This window comes from Triticum aestivum, chromosome 5D, assembly GCF_018294505.1.
Source record: "Triticum aestivum cultivar Chinese Spring chromosome 5D, IWGSC CS RefSeq v2.1, whole genome shotgun sequence".
Classification (NCBI taxonomy): Eukaryota; Viridiplantae; Streptophyta; class Magnoliopsida; order Poales; family Poaceae; genus Triticum; species Triticum aestivum.
In genome coordinates this window covers 477,960,276-477,981,204 of record NC_057808.1, presented here as the reverse complement: position 1 = coordinate 477,981,204, position 20,929 = coordinate 477,960,276, and the positions used below count along the sequence as shown (strand labels likewise).

The 20,929-nt window shown below is 49.7% G+C and overlaps 1 protein-coding gene across 1 annotated transcript; it reads right to left on the bottom strand.

Annotated features, from left to right (window-relative positions):
- Nucleotides 1-1,862: 1,862 nt before the first annotated feature.
- Nucleotides 1,863-7,531, bottom strand: LOC123122935 (upstream activation factor subunit spp27). Its single transcript, XM_044543324.1, has 6 exons — nt 7,015-7,531; nt 4,689-4,791; nt 4,420-4,591; nt 3,546-3,626; nt 3,304-3,467; nt 1,863-2,169 (listed from the first exon to the last, which is right to left on the bottom strand). Exons 1-6 carry the CDS (start codon nt 7,392-7,394, stop codon nt 2,047-2,049), a joined length of 1,023 nt encoding a protein of 340 aa, XP_044399259.1. The 5' UTR covers nt 7,395-7,531; the 3' UTR covers nt 1,863-2,046.
- Between the last annotated feature and the right edge of the window lie 13,398 nt (nt 7,532-20,929).

Sequence of the window (20,929 nt, the reverse complement as noted above, 5' to 3'; positions counted from 1 at the left end):
AATCTAGGTTGCAGTGGCCACATTTTTATTTCTCAAATATCTAGCTTTCACCATGTCATGCCAAATCACATTCTAGGTATCTAGCTTCCACCACAATTGACCATCAAGCTAACATTCTGCTTTTTGATGTCTTCAACTCCCTACCCTCCTTTACTATACCTACATATTCTAGCCCATCTAACAAGGTGATATGTTTATTTTTCTTGTTACACCCTTGCCAAAAGAATCTCATTCTATGCTTATCCAGCTTCTCTATACAAGTCTTATTCGTCAACCACATAGACATATCACATACGGTATAAAGAAATTTGTGAGAGAAAAACATTAAGAAGGGTATGTTTCCCACCTACAGAGGCAGCACTACCCACCCATGCATCCATCAAATCTTTTTAAGTACTTGCCTTCCAGGAAATCGCAGTCATAAGTTCTTAAGGAAGTAAAACTCACTAGCATACCGAGATACCTAAATACTTTTGGGACGGACGGAGTAGGAAATTGACCCATGTCACACCCAAAAAGCTCAGCATATTGACTGACAATGCCAGAATCTCCACCAACAGTGAGGATTTCACCCTTTTGAAAGTTAACTTTCAGATCAGACATCATTTCAAACATGAAAATGAGCATCTTAAGATTTATAGCTTAATCCAAATCATGCTCTAAACAGATGATGGTATCATCCACGTACCGAAGAACCACGACGTCTTTAGGTATAAGATCAAGAGCCATGTCCACAAATGGAGACAAGGGATCCCCTTTGGCACTCTGAAAGTACGGACCAGTGCAGTTATTGAGTTTGATACTAACAGTACCATCATATAAGATTTGTTTAATCCAGATACACTAGGTAGTACTAAGGCCCCTCACCTCATGGCATGCCAGCAAAAAAACTCAGTTAACCTTGTCTTATGCTTTCTTGAAATCGAGCTTAAGCACAACACCCCACCCATTTCTTCACATGAGTGTAGTTCAAAAGCTCATGAAGGGAAAGGATACCATCCATTATATTCCTGCCTTTCACAAAGGCATTTTGTACTACTGGTCAATTTATCCACATATTTTTTAACCCTACGGAGTACAGTCAAGACTTGATAATCAAGGACATCTAAGAAGCATTGTAGTCTAAATGTTGGATCCTATCTGCCCAAGAAATTTATGGGGAGTAAGTTATCACCCATAATTGAGCGCTGAACATCAATGTGCTTTGTGAAACCATTAAATCTATTATTATGGTCAGTAATCTGTATCTTAAGTCCTCCCTTTCAACAACCATCTTTCATGAGACTTGAAGCCAGCATAAGTTTCTCGTTTGCCTGTATTCTCAGCACAGCCAGCTGATGTTTTTTCCTCTCTAAGATCTTATTTCTCTGCTTTAAGCCCTCCAACCTCCATAGATCTATTTGATTTCTTTTCCAGACCTCTTAAAACAACTTGATCCAACCTTTAAAAATCGCCCTTTCAAGTTTGATATAAGAAATATCGATAGGATCAGGGGATCTCACTGTCCTACTCCAAATTTTGTCTACGAGAACCATGAATTTTATCTACTTGCCGGCTACTGCAGATCTCGCACAGTACGAGAACAGTACAACCAAAAAAAACCTGGCGCATCGCTGCAGCTGACTTATCCCATATCTGGAGCCGCAAAGGCAAGAGATCCGGTACCAAAGTGGGAGCAACCAACTCTCGTGACCCCTGCCATCTTTTTGTCGCCAAAAGTCACCCGAGGAGACAACCGATCTTATCGTCATCCCCAAGCATACATAATTCGGAGGACCATGGATGGCTTCAGCATGAATGAACCCAAGGTCGTGTTGCCACATTTTCCTTGGAAAGAGCGAAAGCGCAGGCGCAAAACAGTGTAGACACCGAAGACCCTACCATTGATAATGGGGGGAAAGTCCAACCGGAATTCACACAAGTTAAGGTTCCACATTTCTCTGATGATGACTCCTACATGTTCCACGGTTACAGATTACTGCAAAACAAGAAAAGCAAAACCACCCGGCCTTATGGGTGCCGCGGGGCCGGGGGTGGTGCAGATCCCTACTTTGCCTTTGTAAAATGGGGGTTCAGCAGCTTCGACACAGTGAATCCAGTGAATGATTCAACTTGGAATAGATCCTTCAGCTTCTCGTCGCAGATTATTTTCCTCCGGTCAGAAGGATCCTTAAAACACCAACAAGGACACGAAAAGTAAGTTTTATGTTACAGATTTGCTACAACAATCATAGTTTCAAATCAGATCATCTCTTTTTCACTATTCCAGATGATCAATTGTAAGCCAAGCCTAAAAAGACATCTCCAAACCCAAAGACAGTTCTGACAAAACAATTTAAAGAATTGAATATTGCAGTTTCAGAATTGAATATTGCAGTTTTAGATGGTCTATCTCGATCCGTGCCTCCATTTTATCAAAATATTTTAGCTACTGAAGTTTGTATTATAGGACTTTGTGATTCATTCAGAGAGCTGATTAAAAAGATGTACGAGATGCCATACCACAATAATGATTTGCCTACAAAAGTGCAGAGTTAGTCCTAAGTAACACCAAAATAGTGCCCAAGTATTACAGTGTACTTGAGATTTTCGATGGCTGTTTGAAAAAGACAAGCAAAAGCTCACAGCAGATTGACTATAAACGGCAACATTTCTGTAGACTAGGCCTGTAGTACATCCCAGTGATCTGAATTTTACATTGTACAGTACTAAGATGTGATATTACCACATTTTAGGCCCAAGGCTGCAGTATAGAATTGCAGATTTGTATTTAACCATATACTACCACAAATCTCAGGATATCAGGTACACTTGGAAATCTGTAAGATAGACTGTAAGCATTGCCATGGGAATAAGAATACTTGGAATCTACATGGAGTTATGGACACATGGTAGTGTGGTCCTCGTAAGTGATCCATATGATACTTGGTCGGGACTAAGGGTAATGAGGCATCATAAGCTTGTGTACAACTTAGTAGTTGAGTAACATGATTCCTCCAGCTCATATGCTACCATCGTTTGCCATGATGTATCCAAAAGTTACAGGCCAGATGACCTGAACAGCAGTCGGTCCAGATAAAACCACAAGACAAGATGGCATAAAAAACACAAGAAACGATGGCTATCTAATGTGTGGTGAGTCGGTGCTAGATCGTATGCACATTCACACGTGGAAATAAGCCTTACCGCACAACCGCAAAAATTCTACATGTACTGTTGTATCAACCAATAACTAAACCACTGGGCACTTCAAATTGATATTATCATGAACAGTAATGCAATATCGAGGAAAATAGCATTTACCTGCAAGTTATTCTCTTTTATATAAACCCACATTCTCTTCACAACATCAGATCGTGACAACATACTCTCACCGGTGCCGATAAATTTTGCCAAATCATCCGAAAGTACAAGGGGCGCAAGAAGACCAGAAGTAGACCCAGAGGATCCTCCTTTTTGCTTGTTTGCTGGAAAATGACATTTCATCAATAAACTTGCGAGAACAGAAACTCGTGCAGCAGGAAGCTAATCAAATATTTTCTAACCTTCACTTCTGTCTCTCTTTTGAGGCTTCGCTTTGGGTGTCGACTTCTCTTTGGGTGTCGATTTCTTTGGTGAGACAGGACCTAATAAATCACAGAGAATAATTACCTTAGAGATAGGTTAGGTCGACAGTGATACTTAATATATATATCCACATCAATCGATGAAGGAGTCTAATATGATGCATGGAACCAGCTCCACCTCTTACTCTTGTACATACATGTTAAAAGGCAAAGGTCCTAACCTAAGTAATAAGCACAAGCTAATTAATAAATCAGCCAACATTTAAGTCCCATAACAAGTCCAAATAAACATAGGCCAACTAAGCTTATACAGTACTACATGCCAAAATAAAACAAACTTAGAGATATGAGGAATGAGTATATATGACTATCAACACATACATTCTTACAAACCAGATGATACTTGTACCAAAATAAACGACAGTTTTTCTTTGTTCATTTTCTTTCATCCATCGCAGCGAGCAACTTTATTACCTGAGCTCCATGCTAGCAGGGCAACAATTTTTCTACAGCTCTGATGCACAATATCATGTTCTAGTGCAGTCAGCATTGATAAAGGCATTATTGTTAGTACAATAGTAACAACACATAAGAGAACATCAAAAGAGCATCAAAGGAGTTAAATTTATACCTATTAGCAAATAGCATGTTTTTTAATATCGAGTCAGCATGCATTTTTTTAGCAGGCAAAGCATGAGTATTATACCAAGCAATGGAAAATATACTGGAAGTTGTGTATCCCTTCTTTGATAATTATATACTCATGCCTCATATCCCCGAGATGCGCACGCGCGTGTGTATGCGAGAGAGAGAGAGAGAGAGAGAGAGAGAGAGAAAGGATAGAGAGAGAGACCATCAGAATCCAATGGCCAAATGTGCTTGGTCAAAGCTTTATTCATTTGGAACATATCAATTGAATTGACGTTAAAAATCTTCTTCAGATTCTCATCACACAGAATCTTCCTCCTATTGCTTGGGTCTTGCAAATTATTTTCTCGAATATATGCCCAAAGCTTCTTGACAACCTGGAAAGCACACCATGAAATAAGACAAGGAAGATTTTTGACAAACCATTCATCTGATATGAGGTATAGAAGTGACAAAAATCAGGAGGTGTGGTACCTCTGTCCTGGCACACTCAGAGGCACCGACAAACTCTTGAAGTGCTGGGGAAATGCTGCATAATTTTGTAAAGCCACCAGCCTTTTTCTTGCCGTCACCCAACCTATGCAAATGATAGGTTAGAAAAATTACTGGGTATGGTATGGCCATTTAGAAAGAGTTAACTATTGTCAATATGAGAAGTTGTGCAAATGTCCAACAGAGCTAACGAACCTACGCGGTAACTCAAACATGCCTAAAAAAATACCACACATCCTAAAACATACATATATTCTATGCCAATAATCAGTTTGGTTCTCAACCTATGAGTCATGTAGACATACAGTTCCGTATTAACTAATTACTACTCGCTCCATCCCCAATTTCTTGTCTTACAATTGTCTAGATACGGATGTGTCTAATCACGTTTTAGTGTTAGATACATCCGTATCTAGACAAATCTAAGACAAGAATTGTGGGACGGAGGTAATATGTAGTCCCTCCGTTCCTAAATATAAGTCTTTTTTAGAGATTTGAAGATGGACTACATACGGATGAATGTAGATGTATTTTAGAGTGTAGATTCACTCATTTTGCTCCGTATGTAGTCCATATTAGAATCTCTAAAAAGACTTATATTTAGGAACAGAGGGAGTAAGAACAATAAAAAGACAATAGCATGTGCTGCTCATCAGCAATCTTTGAGGAAAAAGGCCTGAGAACAGCTCCACTATGATAAACCTACTAGTGTGGGAACTATACCAAAATGTCACGGAATAATAGTACCAGCTGATTTCAGCTATCATTTTTCCACCTATATAAGCAGAGGTATTCCATTAGTGTCTTGAGTTGCACAGTATTTTTCATTCTAATCTGAATAACCACTGGTCCACCACAGATTGTGACTGTGGAACTACTGAACCTGAGTGTAAACTTCAATTTTTTGTAGTAAGACCATGTGTTTAACTGAACCAGGTTGACTGGTCCATAAGTGAACATCTTCAATAGTTCATTTCCAAGTTTTGAAATACATTCAGACAACTGTAATAAGAAAAGGAAATTCCCAACTTGAGCAGTAATAATACCTAACTACTCCCTCTGTAACTAAATATAAGACGTTTTTGCAGTTCAAATTAAACTGCAAACGTCCTATATTTAGTTACAGAGGTAGTAGTACAAAGAGACCAACAATCAGGAAGCAAAAGGTACATCAGAGCCCCAAATGTACAGCCACAGTGGCCCTACCTTCAAAATACAAGTGGCTTATCCACCACCGAATTTACCATTGATCAACGGGATAGCAAATATTGGACAAATAGCCACATGATAGCAGAAACACCAATTGTCAGGTAATTGCTTTGCAGTAAGAGGTATACTATTGAGTATACATGGATATTGCCTTTCCACATGTTTTTGTGGTACACTCCACACTGGTGGTATATGCACCAACACACACCCGCAAGCACAGCACAAAATGCAGTCACAAAATCACCAACCCATTCGAATGTCCCTGAGTTGGTCGGTGAGCACAATGCTGAGGCGTAAAGTAACTGCAGCATCTCTACTGATTGTGGAGATATTATCCAAGCAGTTAAAATTTTAGAATGTCTAGTGCATCCGTAAGCATTACAATGTCTAGTGCATGAAACATCAAAATGCATGAAAGGTGAAAAATGCAATTGCATTACAATCACCAAAATGCATTACAATGTCTACAAGACTTGTGGACACATTAGCCGATAGCAAATATAAGCGCAACCGCAGACGCCTAATATACAACAAATGCAGCCACAAAGTGTTTCCTGCGCACATCAATTAGAGGAACTAAGCTGCCTGAAACACAAATGACAACAGTAACAAACACAAAAAGAACCTCGTAAACATGAACCATATAAAGAAGAGCAAGTCAATCAGGAAACAGAACAAACCCGGCCACGATATCATGAACAGACACTTGAGCAAATTAAGCTTAAATAAAAACAGAACAAACGAATCATGTCAAGGCAAATTGAAAAGCAATAGCAAACGCAAGCAAAACCTTTGCCGACTATTTGGTCCAAGATTTCAATGGCAGGGATAAACCAGACGTGGTTATCCCCTGGCGAGATAATAACAGCTTTACAGTAGCAGTAACAGCCTAAACACGTCAAGGAATATGCAACCCCAGAACCCTCCACCAACGTTGAGAGAAGCGCCTGAATCCTTACTGCTGTTCGGGCAAAGATATCACACGCGGATGCACAGTGCCGACGCATATCCTAACAGATCGAAGAAAACGAAGCGCGCAATGAACCCTAAACGGAGCAGCAAATGCGGCAGAGATGGACAGAGAGCAGAAGCGCCTCACCGCCGCTTCTTCTTCCGGCCGCCGCCACTCTCCTCGTCTTCCTCCTCCTCCTCCTCCTCTTCCTCCTCCTCTTCCTCCCCCTCCTGCTGCTCGCCCCCCTCCTCCTCCCCCTCGCCCTTCTCCTCTTCCCCCTCCCCGGCCTCCGGCGTCACCTCCCCCGGATCCTCCTCCTCCGCGGGCGCATCCTCCGGTTCGGCCTTGTCGGCGAACTCGGAGAGCAGGAGGTCGACCTGCTCCCGGACGAAGGTCTTCTTGTCGGAGAGGTCGACGCCGAAGTCCTCCTCGAGGCGGCGGCGCAGGGCGCCGGTGGTGGTGGTGGTGAGGTCCGACTCCCGCAGCACCTCCCGCAGCCGCTCCACCAGCTCCGAGTCCGACACCATCGCCGCCTGGCCTCGGGTTGGTTCTCTCGCCTCTGCCTCTGGCTCTGGGGAGCGTGGCCGTGCGCACGGGCAGGCACCGGTGGGGTGGGGTGGGGTGGAAGGGCTCGCTGCCTCGCGTGGCTTCGGTTTTTGTTTGGGCTGAAAATGTGGGTTTTCCTTTCCTCCTGGGGGCGTCTGGCCCAGATACACCGCGTCACGTTTTTTCCCCGAGGTTTTCCCCCTTTACCCCTTTTGCCGTTGTGATGATGTGATGGTGTCACGACCGTTAGTGCTCGAGTGGACGTCAGGATTGACTGCTGGGGTAGAGAGGGATTTTATGGTGTCTGCTGGATTTACAATTTGCCTTTTACAGACCATGTTCTTGCACGCTTATAATCAAGATTCTCCTAACAAAGCAGAGGAGAACTGAAAGTAGAAAGCAGAAGTAAAAAATGCAAGTAATTCGAGACAAATAAGGCTGTTTCACTTTCTCGCCGATTTCCGATTCTAGATTGCGGATATCCTTCGTCGCTAAGATAACGGGTCAAACATAATTAATAAAAATATCGGTCGGTGCAGCGGGTACGGATAGATTGGTAGGTGGTGCTATCTCAAATTATCTATTTGACGTGGCGTTTTGTTTTTGCGTGTGGAGCGGGTCAAATGGTGGTGTAATGTTAGATGGATCGACTCGAGTACTGAAAGTCATAATATGGAGCCAAAAATAGGCGTATACATAATGTTTATCGTAACTTTAGTGCGCATTGATCGTGAACGCATGCGTTACATCTTATCGTCTCACTTTTCTGCACGCATCTCTTGTGTGATGAAGCGTACCGAAGAAGGAGGATTGGGTAATATATAGACCTTCACTGAAAATTCTACATTAATAAGAAGTCCTTGTTGTATTAAAATATCTTAAAGTCATTGGATTTACGAGAATTATATCCAGTATCTTGCCATATGTAGATTTTATTCGAGTTTCATCATCGCTCTGTCGAGCAACTGCCATGAGATATGGTTTGAAACAAACATGTTGATGTATCGTCTTTGGTGGTCCGATATTAGCAATGACAGCGAGCTAATGATTGAATATTACCATAAAGTGTATAATTGTATTTGACTCTATGGCATGTATGTTCTCGTCTGAGATCAATCTGATGTAGACTTTTGTGGTGTGTTTGTTGGAATCCGATGAATTGTGGGTTTATGATCAGATTATTCATTGAAAATATTTGAGTCAATTCTCTGATTTATATATGTGTGGTTTTATAGTCTTGTATTTCTCTCCGATCTATCTATCTATTTTGACCATTTAGATTGATTTATCTTCAGTGGGAGAGGTGCTTGGTAGTAGGTTCAATCTTGCGGTGTCCTTACTCTGTAACAGGAGGAGTCGCAAGGCACGTATTTGTATTGTTGCTACTAAGGATAAAATGATGGGGTTCGAACATATTATTTGGTCTTACTTTGTTTATAATATGTCATCATGCTCCAACCATTACTATGTTTGTTATGAAGAATCATCATAACTATGCGCTATTATGTCAATTGCCCAACAGTAATTTGTTACCCATCGTTGCTATGCTCACGAGAGATATACCACTAGTGAACCTATGGCCCCGGGTCAACTCACTTTGTATTTACTAAAACCCTAAAATACTTGCTGCAATTTATTTTCTATATCTATTACTACCAGATTTAATCATTGCAATTGACGAGAATGAAGGGATTGACAACCCCTTTGTTGTCGTTAGGTGCAAACGTTGTTTTGTGTGTGTGTGTGTGCAGATACCGCTTATCTTGTCTGAGTGGCGTCTCCTATTGGTTCGATAAACCTTGGTTCTTAACTGAGGAAAATATTTTTCGCTACTACACTGCTTCGCCCTTCCTCTTCGTGGAATCCCAACGCCTATCATAAGTAGTAGAAGAATTTCTGACGCCGTTGCCGGGAGGCTTCACTAGACAAGTCCAGGTTCCTTCGCTCACATCTATCAATTTTCTTGTTTTACTTTCTCCACCATTTGCCTTCTCTTTTTCATCTCCCTCCACTTCTCTAAAAAATAAAAAAATACCAAAAAAATTGCGTGCTATCTTTGCTTGAGTCACCATTATGTCTACTCAACAAAATACTAAGTTGTGTGATTTCTCAAATACTAATAATAATAATTTTATTAGTACATCAATTGCTCCTCCCGCCACTAGTGCGGAGTCATATGATATAAAAGCTGCTCTGTTAAATCTTGTTATGAAAGAACAATTTACTGAAAATCCTAATGAAGATGTCGCATCCCATCTTAATACTTTCATTGAATTATGTGATATGCAATAAATGAAAGATGTGGATAATGATATTGTGAAACTGAAATTATTCCCTTTCTCTCTTAGAGATCGAGCTAAAGCATGGTTTTCATCTCTGCTTAAAAATAGTATTGATTCATGAAATAAGTGTAAAGATGCCTTTATTACTAAATATGTTCCTCCCGCTAAGATAATACATATCTCTTAGAAATCAAATTATGAATTTTGAACAACATGAGCAAGAACATGTTGCACAAGCATGGGAGAGAATGAAATTGATGAATAATAATTGTCCGACACATGGATTAAGTTTATGGATGATAGTGCAAAAAAATATGCGGGGCTAAACTTTATTTCAAGACTTCTCGACAATATGATGAAAAGTTACTACCGATGGCACACCGAGCGCGCTCCAACTGGTAAGAAGGTAAACTCTGTCAAAGAAGTATCCACTTCTTGGTGAAGTCTGTTAGGATTATGTTGGCAATTTCTCCATTTTTCGATTACAAAATCTGGCATATAGACATCAAAACAACATTCCTTAATAGTTTCCTTAAGGAAGAGTTGTATATGATGCAACCGGAAGGTTTTGTCAATCCTAAGGATGCTAATAAGCTATGTAAGCTACAGCGATCCATTTATGAAATGGTGCAAGCATCTCGGAGTTGGTAGGGATGGCAGTTTTGCCCATGGGTATGGGTACCCGCGGGTACCCTACCCGAAAACAATGGGCATGGGCAAGACTTGGAGATATTTTGTACCCACGGGTAATGGGTATCCATACCCGTAAAATATATGGGTAGGGCATGGGTATGAACTTGTGCCCATGGGTAACCCAATGGGTACCCAAAAAATGATAAAAAATAAAAATAGTTCCTATGACATGTGGGTCAACATACAACTCCTATGGCCCAACCCTAAATCTCATATTCCTTAAAACGTCCAGCTCATAGGCCCGTAATCACCTACTCGCAACTCCTCCTACGGCCTATGTGACTCCTCAAAAATATGAAATATCGACTCTTCTCTATTGGACTGCTGTCTAACGATCAAGCTATCCCCACGAACGGCTGCTCATACTCCATTGATGCCTCCAAGAGGCCTCCCACATGAGGAGTCTGTGTCTGTGCTATACTGCTTGCGCATCATCACATGATTTTAAAACTCATTTCTCTACCTTTTAAAAATGTAATGTTATGCATTTTACCCACTGGGTACCCATTGGGTATAGGATACCCGGTGGGTATGGGCACGGGTGTTAATTTATGCCCATGGGTATTGAAGTGGGTGGGTATAGAAAGTTTCTGTGGGTATGGGTTTGGGCAGAAGGAGGTTGTACCCGCCCATACCCTACCCATTGCCATCCCTAGGAGTTGGAATATTCGCTTTGATGAGGTGATCAAAGCTTTTGGTTTCATACAGACTTATGGAGAAGTTTGTATTTACAAGAAAGTGAGTGGGAGCTCTGTAGCATTTATAGTACTGTATATGGATGACATATTATTGTTTGGAAATGATATAGAATTTCTGGAAAGCATAAAGAGTTATTTGAACAAGATTTTTTCAATGAAAGAGCCGAGTGGGGCTGCTTACATACCGGGCATCAAGATCTATAGAGAAAGATCAAGACGCCTGATAGGACTTTCACAGAGCACATACCTTGACAAGATTTTGAGGAAGTTCAAAATGGACCAATCAAAGAAGGGGTTCTTGGCTGTGTTGCAAGGTATGAAGTTGACTAAGACTCAAAGCCCGACCATGAGAGATTAAAGATAAAGGGTGAAAGTCGTCCCCTATGCCTCAACCATAGGCTCTATTATGTATGCCATGCTTCGTCCCCAGTTTTATAGTGATGGTAACACAGTAGCAACGAAAGTAACACGACAAAGATCAATATGTGAAAAGCTCGTAGGCATTGGATCAGTGATGGATAATTGTATTGGATAATATTCATCATGTAGCAGTCATAACCTAGGGCGACACAGAACTAGCTCTAATTCATCAATATAATGTAGGCATGTATTCCGTATATAGTCATACGTGCTTATGGAAAAGAACTTGCATGGCATCTTTTGTCCTACCCTCCCTTGACAGCGGGGTCCTAATGGAAACTAAGGGATATTAAGGCCTCCTTTTAATAGAGAACCAGAACAAAGCATTAGCACTTAGTGAATACATGAACTCCTCAAACTACGGTAATCATCGAAAAGAATCCCAATTATTGTCACCTTGGGGTATGCGGATCATAACACGTAATACGTGTCTACAACTTGCAAGATCGCATCAAGAACACATATATATTCATGAAAACATAATAGGTTCAGATCTGAATTCATGGCACACGGGCCCTAATGACAAGCATTAAGCATAGCAAATTCATAGCAACATCAATCTCAGAACATAGTGGATACTAGGGATCAAAGCCTAACAAAACTAACTCGATTACATGATAAATGTCATCCAACCCATCACCGTCCAGCAAGCCTACTATGACGCCCCCGATTCAATCGTACACTAATCATACATGCAAATGTGTACGATCAAGATCAGGGACTCACGGGAAGATATCACAACAAAACTCTAGACACAAATTGAAATAATACAAGCTTTATATTACAAGCCAGGGGCCTCGAGGGCTCGAATACATAAGCTCGAATACACAAGAGTCAGCGGAAGCAACAATATCTGAGTACAGACATGAGTTAAACAAGTTTGCCTTAAGAAGGCTAGCTCTACTTATATAGGCCCTGGTCCTCTCCCCAAATATTGAGCGGGAAGGGAGCCAACAACGGCGGGCGAATTTGAAGGGGGACAGCTAGTACAAGCTATCCTGACAAAAGTGGTCTTCGCCTGCAAAAGGCTCTGCTGGTGATGCCGTCTTGGGCTCCACGATGACCTCCGTCTTGCCGTCCTTCTGGTCTTGGTCTCGTTGCACCGATATGGCAACCTTTGCCTGATGCCTCGGTACTCTTCGCCTGCGCTGGCCTCCTTAGCACCAGAGAGGAAACAAGGACGCTGCGCGCGCTGGCACCCGCCTGGCGCCGATCGTCATGGCTCATGTCACGAGAGCCTCGTGAGGTTTTCCTCGCCTTGATATCTCCGCTCCTCGTGAGCCTGCCTGATTAGGCCACTCCTGAGGAGGTCTTGCGTCGTCCGCCTCGCGAAGCTTGGCCCCTCGCGAGGGTCTTGGATGCCTTGTTGATGAAGATGGGCCGTACGGCCTGCTGGCTTAGCCACGCCGCGGGCCGCAGGCAGGCAAGTCTGGGGACCCCCGTTCCCAGAACGCCGACAACGGCGTAGAAGAAATCGAAGAAGGGGGGAACCAGCCCCGCGACAACGCTGCTCATGAAGAAGGGGTAGAAGGTGCTGCCCTCGGCCTCCGGCTCGGCAGAGCCAGCCCGGAGCTCAGTCTTCCCCCTCTCGTTGCTCTCCCCCGCCGTCAACAGCCGCGTGGCGGCGAGGTTCTTCTCTGAAACATTGGGCGCTTCTAGAGCCGGCTCGTACCAAGCGGGTGGCAAAGCAGCCTTGACCTTGCGGGGCGCCATTGGTCGCCGATTCGGAGGGGAATTTGAGCAGATCTGGAGGTTTCGAAAGCGAGGAGCGAGAAAGGGGATCTGGAGCAAGACGAAGGAAAGCAATGAAGGCAAGCGTTGCCCGCGCCAGTCTTTTTTCAGGCGGGCAGTTGCCAAGGCAGCGTGGGGAAGCAGAGACGCCCACGTCCAATCATTTGCCACGCGTCAGGCAGGCCCGCAGGCTATTGGGGCCTGTGGCGCTCCGCACTTGCCCCTTGGCTTCGCCTCGAAGCCAAGTCCAGGCGCACCTTGGGCCCGGGGGCTACTGTCGGCATTCTGGGAACGGGGATCCCCAGACTTGCCTGCCTGCGGCCCACGGCGTGGCTCCACCAGCGGGCCCGTACGGCCCATCTTCACCAACAAACACTCAAGACCCTCGCGAGGGGCCAAGCCTCGCGGGGTGGACGACGCAAGACCTCCTCAGGGGTGGCCTCACCAAGCTGGCTCGCGAGGAGCGGAGAGATCAAGGCAAGGGGTACCTCGCGAGGTCCCTGTGATGCAAGCCATGACGACCACACCCAGGCGGGCGCCTGCGCGCAGTGTCCTTGTTTCCTCTTTGGTGCTAAAGAGGCAAGCGCAGGCGAGGAGTCCCGAGGCATCATGCAAAGGTTTCCATGTCGGTGCAACAAGACCAAGGCCAGCAGGACAGCAGGACGGAGGTCACCGTGGAGCCCAAGACGGCGTCACCACCAGAGCCTTTGGCAGGCGAAGACCACCTTTAGTCAGGGTAAGCTGTACTAGTTGTCTCCCTTCAAAATTGGCCGTTGTGGGATCCCTTCCCGCTCAATATTTGGGAAGAGGACCAGGGCCTCTATAAATAGGACTAGCCACCACCGTAGGAGGCATCTGATTGGGGAACTATCTTATCTTGGATCGGATCCATTCCATCCTAACACTCACCAGCTCACCGAGCACAAGAACACCTCTCCTCAGGAGGTTGTTCTTCCTTTGTAACTGTTCATTCCCAGCCCAAGAGGCAATCCACCACACCACACTGGAGTAGGGTATTACACCACAACGGTGGCCCGAACCAGTATAAATCTTGTGTCCCTGTGTTCTTTGGGTGCGACGAGCTAGTCCGTGAGATCGTAGAGTGCGAGAGCTTGGGAGAGGAGAGATCTTCGTGCGAACCCCAGTGTTCGAACCTTGAGGGTTTTGCTGGAACCCGTGATCCGACAACCCGTGCCATCCCCGATAGACGCAGGCACGAGCGTTGCCACCCACGGCCCCGGTAGGATGCCGCCCTACCATCCTCAGAGAGGCACGCCGGGCCGGGCGACGTGGGGCGCGGGGCACTTCGGCGAGGTTTTCGGGGCGACGACTTCGGAGGCCTACGTGCCCCGCATGATGGACCAGGAGTACACGCCGGAAGATGACCCCGGCTCGTTCCTCGAGCCAGGGTGGGAAGAGGAGGCACTAGAAGTTGAGGCCTTCCAGGAGCCACCCGGGAGCCTCGCCGACCATGCCGGCGACAACAGCTACAGGGTACCGCTAATCTCTCAGGGGCAGGCTTACGCTAACCATGGGTTGCAAGTGGATCAGGTCACAACGGTGGACGATGGCCCGAGCACGGCAGCCCCCCTTCCACCAGGGGGAGCGCACTGGGGGCTGCAAGGAAGGAGCCGGGAGCAAGGCCCATCCCCCGCATCGCACGGAGCAAGGTGTCGCCCGGAGGTAGGCCCTCTGCCGGGAAGGCACTGGTGAGCCTTCCCCCCGGCAGAGGGCCCGTGGTCGCCGAGGGCGCCGCTAGCGTCCCCTTTGCCCCTTGGCATCGTCCTAGTTTCCGGACGCCCCAACGGTGGTCGAGGGTGGCGCAAGGCGGGGCCCTCGTCTGGCGATATGAAGCAAGGCTCATGCCTGTGAAGGTCTCCGCTCGTGACACTCTCACGTAATAATGAGTGGGGCTATACACGCCCCGGAGTCTCCGGAGTGCCGCCCTCGGGCCTCGGGGGCTCCCGCCCACGTCCTAGTGGAAGCACCATGCTCCGCGCTGGCCGTCGACACTGTCCCCCAATGACTATGCTCACGGCCGTGAAAGCACTTAGCTCTGCGATGGTGAGAAGACTCGAATACAAGAAGACTAGCTAGGTGTCGGACACGACTATTTGCTTCTGGTCTCTCTTTCTTTTTTGAAGCTCGAATTTGCAGCCTTTCGATCTTGGATTTAAAGTTGCATTTCGATTTTGTGGGGAGCATCCTTTTTCGCTCGTGTCAACTCAGTGAGTTTCTGGATTCGTGCTTTGTTTTGAGATTTTGCGTCCGTTGTTCCCCCCCCCCTTCGAGCGCCTCGCGAGTGGGGGCTGACAGCGACGTACGCGCGCCATGCGCGCGTCCCGCCCTCACTGGCGCCCGCTCCTCGTGAGGCCCTATCGGGTGGACTAGCAAACTCCTCAGGAGCGGCCAAACCTCGCGAGCCCGCGGAGGACTCCCCCCAGAAGAAACGCACGTCCACAGCCGCCAGATTAATTTGAAGCCCGACCTGATAGAGGTAAATTACGGTGGTAAGCCCGCAAGGAGCTCATGAGCTCACAAAGGCGCGTTCCAAGCCTAGCCTTGGAAGCTAAATGGTAACCCATTTACATAGGGGGGCTCCCCCCATCAAAATGCTCTCACATCCCGAGGGGCCATCTTCAAGTCTTTATGCGCAGGTCAAAACAGAGAAGCGCAAACCTAGTCCGACATGTCGCTCGTAGCATCGCCCGAGTCACTCTCATGCACGCTGTCGGTGCTTTCGTTGGCGTCGTCTTCACCGTCATCAACCGCGCCGCCTTCGCCGCCACGACCACGGCCTCGTCGTCCTTGGTGGCAAAGGCCCTGACCAGAGCGTCCACATTATCATCCACCCAGCGTGCCAAGTTGTCCCGGATAACTCCGAGCACTGGGGCGATGGCGGCGTCGAAGTCGAAATTGGGGTCAGCATTCTGAAGATGACTAAAGAGGCGTGAGAATGCGCGTCCAAGGAGGCCCCGGCTCCTTTCCTCGACAAACTCGCGAGCCCTCTCGGCCCGGTCCTCCAGGCGCGTCACGATGTCGGTGAAGAAGTGAAGATGGACGACATAGTCCTCGGCGTGGGGTGGGGCATGTTCGTCACAGATGGCGCCCAGCACCAGGTTGGCCCTTGTCCTGAGATCCCGGAGCATGGGGATGTGCTCGGGCAGTAGTGTCTGTCGACGGAGCGCCTCTTCCCTGCTCTGCTGCACAAGGGACTCGGCGCTTACAACTCGCCGCTGGAGTGGGAGCAGCTCGGCACGAGCGGAGGCCAACTCAGCCTGAACAGAGATCAGGGCCACAGCGGCAGCCTTCTCGCGCTGCTCTGCTTCATTCAGCTTCGACCGAAGGGCAGCGGTTCTACCCTCAGCTTCGGCTTCCAAGAACTTCATCTTCAGGGCGTACTCATTAGCGAGACCCTCGCGAGCCTTGGCCACTCTGCAGTCGACCTCTTCCTGGGCCCTCGCCTCGCGCACGCCGGCCGCGTCCTCTGCTTGGGCCACCTGGCACTCCCTCGTCTCCAACCGCTCAAGCTCGAGGCCGTGCTCCGTGGCCTCCTGTACCAGCGCTTCCTCGCGCCTCAAGATTTCCTCCTCGTCGGGCGGTGCGCCCTTCATCGATGCTAAGGCGGCTTTGCGCGCCTCCACCTGCTGCTCCAAGGAGGCGTTCAAGGCCAGGAGCTCCCGCCTGCGCTCCTCGGCGATCGTGCGGCGACAGTCTGCCTCCCTAGCCTCCTCCAAGGCTCGGGTGCTGGCCTCGCGCGAGGTTGCCAAGGATGCCTCGGCCTTCGCATTAGCGTGCTCACGCTGAAGGCGCCCAAGGTTGATAGCCACCTTTAGTTGATGCCACTCCTCCACAAGACGGAGACCCTCGGCTTCAAGGCGCGCATCAACATCTAGGAGTTCTCCGCCGAGCCGGCTCATCGCGCCCATTGCCTCTTGAAAGATCTTGTGGCGGACGACACTTCGCTTGTGCGCGAACTTAAGTGCGCGACCGGGTCCGTCCTCCACAGCGGGGGTTGCCGACGGGATCCGAAGCGGCTCACCCCCTTTTAGTAGGGGGCTGGCGCCTCCCGGGTCACCGACCGGGCTTCGGCAGGGGCCCGGATGGGTTGAGGCCCATTGCTCGAAGAAGAAGCCAGGATCGAAGCCATCCAGCCGCCGTCCATAACCAGAGGAGGAGCCCTCAGCACGCTTGCCGCACCCCAAACGAGGCCATGAAGGAGAGACAGCAAAGGCGCGGGCTCGAGGCGCCAGGCTAGCGAGTTTGCCTCTCCGACCGACCTCGCGTCGGGGGCGGCATGCTAGCTTGGGGCGCCCAAGGCCAGCGGCGGATTCGAGGCACAAGGAGGTTGCTTCCCGGGAGACGTCGCAGCCTTCGCAGAAGGGACCCTGAGGAGCCACTGTCAGGAGGGGAAGCAACACTCGAGAAATTACAAAGATAAGGTACTCACTCGTCTATGGTGATATACTTCCTCTGCTTCAACGGCCGGAAGGCATCACTGCTGCAGCTTGGAGACCCTTTCCTCTTGCGGAGCGCATCAAAGTCCAGACGGAGCCGACCGAAGCGTTGGATGCGGCAACCAGCATGGGGCGCGGCTGGTGAGGCGCCCGAGGAGACGACCTCGGGAGTGCTGGGCTGAGGGGAGCCATCGGGCTCCACCTCATGATGACCTGCTGAGACCTCGGAGGCTTCGGCCTCAGGAGCAGTGGATTGCGTCGCCCCCTCAGCTGTCACCCCAAGGCAAGAGTCACGGGCTCCCGGGGATGGCACCTCGGGAGCCTCGAGCGGTGTCGACGCCTCAGCACCCGCGCCTCCGGCCTCCAGCGGTGCTCGCCCCCCTGCATCCACTCTTGGGGCAAGTTCGGCGCTGGCGGCAAGGAGGGGGACCACGAAGACAGGGTTCTCGCGGGGCCCTTCAAGGGCGACTGGACGCAGCCCCCATTCATCAAAGGGGGGCATCTGCCCCGCGAACTCCACCCTGTTCGAGCAGCAGTACAAAAGACAGCCCTCCTTTGGCATATCAGCTGGCGAGGGGTCGCCCATCAGGACCTCGAGCACCGTTCTTCACGCCTCAGGCGGAAGCCCCGACTTCTGGAGCCTCGTGCGATCCTGGCCGCCGGACAGGGCCCACATCGGCCTGGAATGGCGCTGGAGTGGGGCGACGCGGCATCGGAGGAACTCCTTCATCACCATGGGCGCAGTCACGCCGAGATCTTTCAGCCTCTTCAACTGGAGCCAGACAAAGGCAAGGCGGGGGTCCGCGAGCTTCTCGTGGCCCCAGCCGGAGCTGGGAACGGCGGGCGCCAAGGGGGGCGAGAGCAAGGGGCTGAGCACACCGACGTCCACAAACACCCACCGTGTCCGAAACTTGCTCGTGGATGGTGGAAGATCAAAATCAATCCCCGATCCGGCCGTCCCAGCCACGGCCTGGAAGCTCAAGCATCCCGAGCACTGCCGAGGGCTAGTCAGGTGCAGCGAGAAGAAATGGTGCAATAGGGCCACGGAAGGGGGAATGCCCCCATGGCCTCGCAGACAAAAGAAAAAATGGCAAGAAGGGAGACTGATTGGGGATCCAGGTGCAACATATGGATCTGATAGTGGGAGAGCACGGTGTTGAAGAAGGCAGAGAAGGGAGGAACCAGGCCAGCCCACAGGGCGTCGATGAAGAATTGGACCTCGGTGGCTGTCCTATCGACGGAGGCGCGGGATGCGGGCTAGGCCACCATCCTCCCCCATTCGTTGAAGTCAGCGGCGAGCGCAGGGCGCACCTTGTCCATGGCTTCCTGGTTGAGCACCAACGACCGGCCCACGGCGGGTTCAACGTGTCGGCGTTCTGGGAACGGGGGTCCCCAGACTTGCCTGCCTGCGGCCCACGGCGTGGCTCCACTCGCGGCCCCGTACGGCCCGTCTTCACCTACAAATGCTCAAGACCCTCGCGAGGGGCCAAGCCTCGCGAGGCGGACGACACAAGACCTCCTCAGGAGCGGCCTCACCAGGCTGGCTCACGAGGGGCAGAGAGATCAAGGCAAGGGACACCTCACGAGGTTCCTGTGACGCAAGCCATGACGACCGCAACCAGGTGAGCGCCAGGCGGGCGCCCGCGCGCGCAGTGTCCGTGTTTCCTCTTTGGTGCTAAAGGGGCAAGCGCAGGCGAGGAGTCCCGATGCATCAGGCAAAGGTTTCCATATCGGTGCAACGAGACCAAGACCGGCAGGACAGAGGTCACCGTTGAGCCCAAGACGGCGTCACCACCAGAGCCTTTGGCAGGCGAAGACTACTTTTGTCAGGATAAGCTATACTAGCTGTCCCCCTTCAAACTTGGCCGTTGTGGAATCCCTTCCCACTCAATATTTGGGAAGAGGACCCGGGCCTCTATAAATAGGACTAGCCACCACGGTAGGAGGCAACTGATCTTGGACTGGATCCACGCCATCCTCACACCCACCAAGCACAAGAACACCTCTCCTCAGGAGGCTGTTCTTCCCCTTGTACTGTTCATCCTCAGCCCAAGAGGCAATCCACCACACCACACTGGAGTAGGGTATTACACCACAACGGTGGCCCGAACCAGTATAAATCTTGTGTCCCTGTGTTCTTTGGGTGCGACGAGCTAGGCCGTGAGATCCTTGAGCGAGCTAGCCATCGAGGGAGAGAGAGATCTTCGTGCGCACCCCCGTGTTCGAACCTCAAGGGTTTTGCCAGAACCCGAAATCCAACATTTGGCGCGCCAGGTAGGGGTGCGCCGAAGCTTTCTTTCCGTCAATCCACGCTCCGTCGTCCCACCAGTTCCATGGCCGACGCTCACCGGTCTTGCACTGAGAGCGGGCTGCCCACGTCATCCAGACGGCTCCCGTCTGTGGGCCACCCCATCATTCTCCGTCGCCTGCCACCAACGCCGCCACCGGCCCGGCGGGAAACGAGCAGCAAGCGTCCTCACCGCACCCCTCGGTGCGGTGGGACAGCCGCACCGCCACCCCGTCGCTGACTCCGGCAGGCTCGTCGTCTCCCGCTCGTCGCGGGCCCGTGGACGCGCAGGCCGCGCTACTCACGGCGCGTGATCTCCTGCGCTACCGCCCAGTCGATGACCTCTACAAGGAGTGGCTGGACCACATAGCCGAGCTCGTCAGTGCCGCTGGGGGCTCTCCTTCACCGTCTCTCTCGCTGCCTCGTCCACCCCCGGCCATGGGCAACGTGGCCCACGGAGCGCCTCCGCCACCTCCGCGTCAAGACGTCGCCCTCGCACCGAGACGCGCGGCCCCTCGGCGCGATCCCCCGCGCCGGGTGCCTGCGCGTGAAGAAGGAAGCTGCCATGAGGTCCCTCGGCCACAGCAGGACGCCCCTGCACTCCCTGCGCCACCACGTCAAGACCGTGCACCGCCCGTGGCGGCTGTGCGCGGGTGTCAAGACCAGCCTCCGCCTCCGCAGCGAGCTCCAGCGACCACAGCAGGCTGTCGCGCCTTCACCCCCGAGTTGCGCAGCGTCATCTGGCCCAGGAAGTTCAAGCCCGACCTGCCACCGTGTTATGACGGCACCCCCGACCCCGCGGAGTTCTTGTAGCTCTACGAGCTGAGCATCAAGGCGGCCAATGGCGATGAAAAAGTCATGGCGAACTGGTTCCCCATGGCTCTCAAGGATGGCACTCGTTCGTGGCTCCTAAACCTGCCCGCGGGATCCATCTCCTCCTGGGGCGAG

Coding starts and splice junctions, on each gene's coding strand:
- LOC123122935 (XM_044543324.1), bottom strand. CDS start 7,394: ATGGTGTCGGACTCGGAGCTGGTGGAGCGGCTGCGGGAGGTGCTGCGG. Junction 4,792..7,014: donor GGCCGGAAGAAGAAGCGGCG/GTGAGGCGCTTC, acceptor TCATTTGCATAG/GTTGGGTGACGGCAAGAAAA. Junction 3,627..4,419: donor TTGGCCATTGGATTCTGATG/GTCTCTCTCTCT, acceptor GTGATTTATTAG/GTCCTGTCTCACCAAAGAAA.